Consider the following 9,035-nt stretch of genomic DNA (forward strand, 5'->3'; position numbering starts at 1 on the left):
TACTTGTTAAGATATTACTGCACTGTCAGAACTAGAAGAACAAGCATTTCGCTATACTTGCATTAATATCTGCTAACCGTGTGTATGTGACCAAAACAATTTGATTTGATTTGCAATTCTGAAGTTCAAATCAAAATGTATCAGTCACATGCGACGAATACATTCCACCTGACAGTGAAATGCTTACTAACGAGCCCCTAACCAACAGGTGTAGTAGACCTTACAGTGAAATGCTTACTAACGAGCCCCTAACCAACAGGTGTAGTAGACCTTACAGTGAAATGCTTACTAACGAGCCCCTAACCAACAGGTGTAGTAGACCTTACAGTGAAATGCTTACTAACGAGCCCCTAACCAACAGGTTTAGTAGACCTGACAGTGAAATGCTTACTAACGAGCCCCTAACCAACAGGTGTAGTAGACCTTACAGTGAAATGCTTACTAACGAGCCCCTAACCAACAGGTGTAGTAGACCTTACAGTGAAATGCTTACTAACGAGCCCCTAACCAACAGGTGTAGTAGACCTTACAGTGAAATGCTTACTAACGAGCCCCTAACCAACAGGTGTAGTAGACCTTACAGTGAAATGCTTACTAACGAGCCCCTAACCAACAGGTTTAGTAGACCTTACAGTGAAATGCTTACTAACGAGCCCCTAACCAACAGGTGTAGTAGACCTTACAGTGAAATGCTTACTAACGAGCCCCTAACCAACAGGTGTAGTAGACCTTACAGTGAAATGCTTACTAACGAGCCCCTAACCAACAGGTGTAGTAGACCTTACAGTGAAATGCTTACTAACGAGCCCTAACCAACAGGTGTAGTAGACCTGACAGTGAAATGCTTACTAACGAGCCCCTAACCAACAGGTGTAGTAGACCTGAAGTGAAATGCTTACTAAGAGCCCCTAACCAACAGGTGTAGTAGACCTGACAGTGAAATGCTTACTAGCCCCTAACCAACAGGTGTAGTAGACCTGACAGTGAAATGCTTACTAACGAGCCCCTAACCAAACAGTGAAATGCTTACTAACGAGCCCCTAACCAACAGGTGTAGCAGACCTTAACCAACAGTGAAAGTGAAATGCTTACTAACGAGCCCCTAACCTAACCAACAGGTGTAGTAGACCTTACAGTGAAATGCTTACTAACGAGCCCCTAACCAACAGGTGTAGTAGACCTTACAGTGAAATGCTTACTAACGATCCCTAACCAACAGGTGTAGTAGACCTTACAGTGAAATGCTTACTAACGAGCCCCTAACCAACAGGTGTAGTAGACCTTACAGTGAAATGCTTACTAACGATCCCTAACCAACAGGTGTAGTAGACCTTACAGTGAAATGCTTACTAACGAGCCCCTAACCAACAGGTGTAGTAGACCTTACCTTACTAACGAGCCCCTAACCAACAATGCAGTACCAATAAAAATAAGAAATAAAAGTTACAAGTAATTAAAGAGCAGCAGTAAAATAACAATAGCAAGATTATATACAGTGGGGTACCGGTACAGAGTCAATGTGCGGGGGCACCGGTTTGTCGAGGTAATATGTACATGTACGTAGAATTATTAAAGTGACTACTAGATGATAACAACAGAGAGTAGCAGGGGTGTAAAAGGGGGGGCAATGCAAATAGCCATGTGATTAGATGTTCAGGAGTGTTGTGTCTTGGGGGTAGAAGCTGTTTAGAAGCCTCTTGGACCTAGACCTAGCAGTCTTTAACAGTTTTTAGGGCCTTCCTCTTATACCGCCTCTAGACCTGACAGTGAAACACTGACACCGCCTGGTATAGAGGTCCTGCATGGCAGGAATCGTGGTCCCGTTGAAGTCCTGGGCCGTATGGACTACCCTCTGTAAGTGCCTTTCGGTCGGAGGCCGAGCAGTTGCCATACCATGCAGTGATGCAGCCAGTCAGGATGCTCTCGGTGGTGCAGCTGTAAAACCTTTTGAGGATCTGAGGATCCGTGCCAAATCTCTTCAGTCTCCCGAGGGGGAATAGGTTGTGTCGTGCCCTCTCCACGACTGTCTTGGTGCGCTTGGACCATCATCCCTAAGTTTATACATCCACAGTGCGATCAACGGATTTAACCATTTTGTTGTCAAATAGTCAAATGTTTAATTTTTCTAACAACATTTCAAACTTTTTAAACATTTATCGTCCAAATGTGTCATGATTTCTAATAGTTTTATTACTTTGCATGTTTCAATTGGGGACTTTTATTTTGAAGGCGATACGCCGATTCCCCTTTTGCTGCTCACAACACTCGCGTGTTTGAATGAAGAAAGGAGCCCACGAGTACCTTCAGGCTTAACTCGAGAAGAGTACTATAAACGTTGACTTGTAGCTCTGTAATTTAGCAAATTAAACGATACATTGTTAGCATTTAATCCAACGTGTAGGATCAAGGATTGAGATTTAGTACAGTAGCTAACGTAAGCAATCCCGGCTCGTGTCGTTTGTTGTGCTTGCATGTTAGCTAGCTAGCAAATTCTGCTATACTTGCTAGTGCCAAACAATAAACCAGATAGTTCATGTTATCCAGGTAAATGTGTTTTTTTTCTAACAGTTAACAAACTATTATCCAGGAGTCCTGTATATGATCAAATATGTCCGAGGCACAAGACTTGAGAAAGCGCAGTAAGAAACGCTATGGCGGCGGACACCGGAGTAAGAAGTACAAGGGTTCCCGGGAGCTCGAGGTGGGCATGCAAGGTGTCCTCATCACCTGCAATATGAACGAGAGGAAATGCACCGCGGAAGCTTTCAACCTGCTGAACGAATACGCCGACCAACTCTATGGACCTGAGAATGTAAGCAGTACATTTAGCGAGGCCACGTGACGAGGTGTTTCCCTTAATTCCTTCCTTGAACTCGTCACTGGTGGAACGGATAACTGTCCAATCATGTCATTCAAATCAGGCATCAACTGAACGTAAATAGGAGTCATTTCTAAAGTAACTGAGCCAAGCCAACTTTCAGTGTGAATTGTTATGTTATTTTTTGTACTGTACATATTTTATTGGTTAGTAATCTTTGTTAATAGTTATAAATCTTAAGTCTTTTTTTTATTTATTTTTTTAAACTAACTTCTCTAAACTCTTCTCTGACAACCCAGTTTAAGGAACCCGAGGAGAGCAGTAGTGAGGAAGAGGAGGATGAAGATGTGGAGGCGGCTCTGAAGAAGGAGGTGAAGCAGCTCAAAGCGTCGTCGGGGAAACTGCAGCGGCGCTTCCAGGCCATGGACAGCGGGGCCAACAATGTCATCTTCATCAAGACCAAGAACCTCGGTGAGGAAGAGTTTGACAGACAGCATCCCAGCTCCTTACACAGAGATGAAGCATGTCAAAAGACTCCCAGTATATATATTTTTTTAATTGAACCTTTATTTAACATGGCAAGTCAGTTAAGAACAAATTCTTATTTACAATGACGGCCTACAACCGGCCAAACCAGGACGATACTGGGCCAATCGTGGCCGGTTGTGATACAGCCTGGATTCGAACCAGGGTGTCTGTAGTGACCCCTCTAGCACTGAGATGCTGTGCCTTAGACCGCTGTGTCACTCGGGAGCCCACTACCCTGGACCAGGGCCCTGAGTGGAGAGTGAGACGACTCATTTATAGCAGACACTTTTATCATAGTTCTTTAGCTCATTTCAATAATCCTTAGTTTTATCCTAGCCTGGGTACCAGTCTGTTTCGTGCCGTCATGCCACTACTTGGCATGACAAGGAGCTGACATGATAGCAGAAACAGATCTGGGACCAGGCTAGGTTTTATCCTTAGTTCAATAAAGAACTGCCTACATTGACAGTTACACCTATTCAGAAGTTCTCAAAATAGTCTGTATTGTTTATAACTAACTAGTATTTTTATTCTCCTCTCTCTCTCCATGTCTCTGTCTTTCTCTCTCTCGCTCCGTCTCTCTCCCGTCTCTCTTTCTGTCTCTCTCTCTCTTTCCCGTCTCTGTCTCTCTCCCCTCTCTCTCTCTCTCCCCTCTCTCTCTCTCCCCTCTCTGTCTCTCTCCCCTCTCTCTCTCTCTCTCCCCTCTCTGTCTCTCTCCCCTCTCTGTCTCTCTCCCCTCTCTGTCTCTCTCTCCCCTCTCTGTCTCTCTCCCCTCTCTCTCTCTCTCTTCTCTCTCTCCCCTCTCTTTCTCTCTCTCTCTCTCTCCCCCCCCTCTATCTCTCTCTCTCTCTCTCCCCTCTCTCTCTCCAGACCCTGAGAAGCTGGTGCATCACATCCTGTCAGACCTCCACATCACCAAAAAGAACAAGTCACGAGTCATCCTCAGAATGCTGCCGGTGAGCACAAGTAATGTCATGGGGCTGAGTATCAGATGGCATGGAGGTTTCCTGACCGTCCAACCAGAAGAGAGAGGGAAAGACTGGCTGGAAGAATGTCTCTTTTTGGGAATGTGTGGGGTTTTTTGGTGGTGGTGGTGGTGGTGGGGGGGGGGGGGGGTTCCTTGTGGTTCTGATGCTTCTCTGTGTGTTCTAGGTGAGTGGAACGTGCAAGGCGTTCCAGGAAGACATGGATAAGTACCTGAGTGTGTTCTTAGAGCCGTGGTTTAAAGCCCCCAACCAGGGCAGCTACCAGATCGCCTTCAAGGCCCGGAACAGTTCCCACAACAAGAGGGATGACATCATCAAGGCCCTGGCAGGTGGGCTACATGGACACAGTACTGGGAAACACATCTCGAGATACAGTGTGTTCAGAGACCAGAGAATAACCAGCACCGTATCAATACAGTGTGTTCAGAGACCAGAGAATAACCAGCACCGTATCAATACAGTGTGTTCAGAGACCAGAGAATAACCAGCACCGTATCAATACAGTGTGTTCAGAGACCAGAGAATAACCAGCACCATATCAATACAGTGTGTTCAGAGACCAGAGAATAACCAGCACCGTATCAATGTGTAGAGGTACAAGGTATTTGAGGTAGATATGTACATGAAGGCAGGGTAAAGTGACTAGGCATCAGTGGGTTCGATCCCCGGGACCACCCATATGTAGAATGTATGCACACATGACTGTAAGTCGCTTTGGATAAAAGCGTCTGCTAAATGGCATATATTATTATTATTATTATTATTATAGATAATAATAAGGTATTTGAGGTAGATATGTACATGAAGGCAGGGTAAAGTGACTAGTCATCAGGATAGATAATAATGAGGTATTTGAGGTAGATATCTACATGAAGGCAGGGTAAAGTGACTAGTCATCAGGATAGATAATAATGAGGTATTTGAGGTAGATATCTACATGAAGGCAGGGTAAAGTGACTAGTCATCAGGATAGATAATAATAAGGTATTTGAGGTAGATATGTACATGAAGGCAGGGTCAAGTGACTAGTCTATGGCCTGGGTGGCTGATGTAGAGGGTAGCAGAGTGAACAGTGACAGTCTATGGCCTGGGTGGCTGATGTAGAGGGTAGCAGAGTGAACAGTGACAGTCTATGGCTTCTGCATCGCTGGGCAACTCTTAGCTGGGTTTCCCTTTGTAATCCGTTACCGTCTGCAAAGCCCTGCCTCTAACCACCAGGCCACCCTGCCTCTAACCACCAGGCCACCCTGCCTCTAACCACCAGGCTACCCTGCCTCTAACCACCAGGCTACCCTGCCTCTAACCACCAGGCCACCCTGCCTCTAACCACCAGGCTACCCTGCCTCTAACCACCAGGCCACCCTGCCTCTAACCACCAGGCTACCCTGCCTCTAACCACCAGGCTACCCTGCCTCTAACCACCAGGCTACCCTGCCTCTAACCACCAGGCTACCCTTTCTCTAACCACCAGGCTACCCTGCCTCTAACCACCAGGCTACCCTGCCTCTAACCACCAGGCCACCCTGCCTCTAACCACCAGGCTACCCTGCCTCTAACCACCAGGCTACCCTGCCTCTAACCACCAGGCTACCCTGCCTCTAACCACCAGGCTACCCTGCCTGTAACCACCAAGCTACCCTGCCTGTAACCACCAGGCTACCCTGCCTCTAACCACCAGGCCACCCTGCCTCTAACCACCAGGCCACCCTGCCTCTAACCACCAGGCCACCCTGCCTCTAACCACCAGGCCACCCTGCCTCTAACCACCAGGCTACCCTGCCTCTAACCACTACTCCGTTACCGTCTGCAAAGCCCTGCCTCTAACCACCAGGCTACCCTGCCTCTAACCACCAGGCTACCCTGCCTCTAACCACCAGGCTACCCTGCCTCTAACCACCAGGCTACCCTGCCTCTAACCACCAGGCTACCCTGCCTCTAACCACCAGGCTACCCTGCCTCTAACCACCAGGTTACCCTGCCTCTAACCACCAGGCTACCCTGCCTCTAACCACCAGGCTACCCTGCCTCTAACCACCAGGCTACCCTGCCTCTAACCACCAGGCCACCCTGCCTCTAACCACTAGGCTACCCTGCCTCTAACCACCAGGCTACCCTGCCTCTAACCACCAGGCTACCCTGCCTCTAACCACCAGGCTACCCTGCCTCTAACCACCAGGCCACCCTGCCTCTAACCACTAGGCTACCCTGCCTCTAACCACCAGGCTACCCTGCCTCTAACCACCAGGCTACCCTGCCTCTAACCACCAGGCTACCCTGCCTCTAACCACCAGGCCACCCTGCCTCTAACCACCAGGCTACCCTGCCTCTAACCACCAGGCCACCCTGCCTCTAACCACTAGGCTACCCTGCCTCTAACCACCAGGCTACCCTGCCTCTAACCACTACTCCGGTACCGTCTGCAAAGCCCTGCCACATACGATGAGCATCGGAGCCGCTGCACTACGATTCCTCCTATATTGTCCTTCTGCATGTTTGATGTCGTAGCTTTCTTGTATGTGTCTCCGTGTCCCGTTCCTTGTAAGTGGTAACTCTGGCTTTTAGCCCAGCGTGGATACTGCCTGTATGGTGTTTGGTTTGGATACGTTCTTATAGGTACTGTGGGTGCGTTCATCGTCTATGCACTTATTGAGGAAGCTTGTGACTGTTGTGTTTGAATCCCTGGAACATGTCCCAGTCTGTACTAGCAAAACGGTCTTGTAGCCTCCTGTCTGCTTGGTCCGACCACTTCCTTATTGAGGACCTCCCTCTTTTACCTTTGATCTATTGTGATGCCGTATAATCACAGAGATCCTATCAAATAGAATACATTAAATGAAGTTCTATTATAGAATTCTAAAACGGTCTTCTAGAATACATTAAAGGAAGTTCTATTATAGAATTCTAAAACGGTCTTCTAGAATACTGAAGACAGATTTAATCTTCCTCAAAGTCAAACCTCTTTGTTTGGTCCGACCACTTCCATCCTAGATGTTTCTGTGTGTCTCATTGGACCATTTTCCCCAGACACAGATTAAGCCTGGGCCTGGTCTGAGAGCATGCTGGGTAGAGATTACATCCAGGAAACTGTCTCTACATGTTCCTAGTGTATCCATATCTCACACACCTGGGACAACCCGTGTGTGTGTGTGTGTGTGTGTGTGTGTGTGTGTGTGTGTGTGTGTGTGTGTGTGTGTGTGTGTGTGTGTGTGTGTGTGTGTGTGTGTGTGTGTGTGTGTGTGTGTGTGTGTGTGTGTACTGTGTGTGTACTGTGTGTGTACTGTGTGTGTGTGTACTGTGTACTGTGTGTGTCTGTGTGTGTGTCTGTGTGTGTGTGTACTGTGTGTGTGTGTACTGTGTGTGTGTGTACTGTGTGTGTGTGTACTGTGTACTGTGTGTGTGTACTGTGTGTGTGTGTGTGTACTGTGTGTGTGTGTGTGTGTGTGTGTGTGTGTGTGTGTGTACTGTGTACTGTGTGTACTGTGTACTGTGTGTGTGTGTGTGTGTGTGTACTGTGTGTGTGTGTACTGTGTGTGTGTGTACTGTGTGTGTGTGTGTGTGTACTGTGTGTGTGTGTACTGTGTGTGTGTGTACTGTGTGTGTGTGTACTGTGTGTGTGTGTGTGTGTACTGTGTGTGTGTGTACTGTGTGTGTGTGTGTGTGTGTACTGTGTTCGCTCCTATAAACTCTGTACCTGTCTGTGCTCATTATGTTTATCTCCCCCTGCAGGCCTGGTGGGGAAGATGAATCCTAAAAACAAGGTTGACCTGACCACCCCTGAGCTCACCATCATCGTCGAGGTCATCAAGAGTGTGTGCTGTGTCAGCGTCGTCAGGGACTACACTCTATACAGGAAGTACAACCTGCAGGAGGTTGCCAAGGAGGAGGGGCCTAAAGATGGGAAACAGGAAGAGGTCACCACAAACCAGGAAGAGATCAAGTCGAACCAGGAAGAGAAGGATGGGAAACAGGAAGAGATCAAGTCGAACCAGGAAGAGAAGGATGGGAAACAGGAAGAGAAGGATGGGAAACAGGAAGAGGGAAAGGATGCCCCGAAAACAGAGAGGGAAGGAAAGGGGGAGGAAGAGAAGTAGATCCCTGTACCAGGAGGGAGAGAAGAGGGAGGGGAATGAGGGAGGAAGAGAAGTAGATCCCTTTAGCAGGAGGGAGAGAAGAGGGAGGAAGAGAAGTAGATCCCTGTACCAGGAGGGAGAGAAGAGGGAGGAAGAGAAGTAGATCCCTGTACCAGGAGGGGAATGAGGAGGAAGTGAAATGGGACTGATAAACAACTCAAAGGCATCTCACAGTGCAGGTGATGCAGTCAATGTGTTTTTAGCTAGCTTTACTGTAGAACAGGTCCTATTCCTTTTGTCCATTCCAAATGGAACCCTAATCCCTATATTTCTGACCTGAGGCCTATGGGTCCCTTGTCAGAATGAGTGCACTATGTAGGGAATAGGGTACCATAGGACCTGGTCTAATGTGCACTATGTAGGGAATAGGGTACCCTGTTCCCTACATTGTGCACTACATTAGACCAGGTCCTATGGTACCCAACCCTGACTACGACAAAATCCCTTCGGTCCTCCATTTTGTATTGTCTCCAACATGTCCTCCTCATCGCTGACAGTCCATTGGTCCCCTCTCCATCACCGAGCTCTCACTGAAAGCTGACAGTCCACTGGTCCCCTCTCCATCACCGAGCT

General features: G+C 47.8%; 1 protein-coding gene across 2 annotated transcripts; it reads left to right on the forward strand.

The window, feature by feature from the left end:
- The first annotated feature begins 2,255 nt into the window (after positions 1-2,255).
- Positions 2,256-8,464, forward strand: LOC124025651 (THUMP domain-containing protein 1-like). Of its 2 annotated transcripts, none has more exons than XM_046338985.1 (6): positions 2,256-2,434; positions 2,569-2,812; positions 3,118-3,289; positions 4,217-4,302; positions 4,499-4,661; positions 8,059-8,464. In XM_046338985.1, the coding sequence occupies exons 2-6, from the start codon at positions 2,609-2,611 to the stop codon at positions 8,421-8,423; spliced, it is 990 nt and encodes a 329-aa protein (XP_046194941.1). In that variant the 5' UTR covers positions 2,256-2,434; positions 2,569-2,608; the 3' UTR covers positions 8,424-8,464. The 2 variants fall into 2 exon arrangements, with proteins under 2 accessions (XP_046194941.1, XP_046194942.1); XM_046338986.1 differs by having other exon boundaries at positions 2,588-2,812.
- The last annotated feature ends 571 nt before the right edge of the window (positions 8,465-9,035 follow it).

This window comes from Oncorhynchus gorbuscha, unplaced genomic scaffold (assembly GCF_021184085.1).
Source record: "Oncorhynchus gorbuscha isolate QuinsamMale2020 ecotype Even-year unplaced genomic scaffold, OgorEven_v1.0 Un_scaffold_2325, whole genome shotgun sequence".
NCBI lineage: Eukaryota > Metazoa > Chordata > Actinopteri > Salmoniformes > Salmonidae > Oncorhynchus > Oncorhynchus gorbuscha.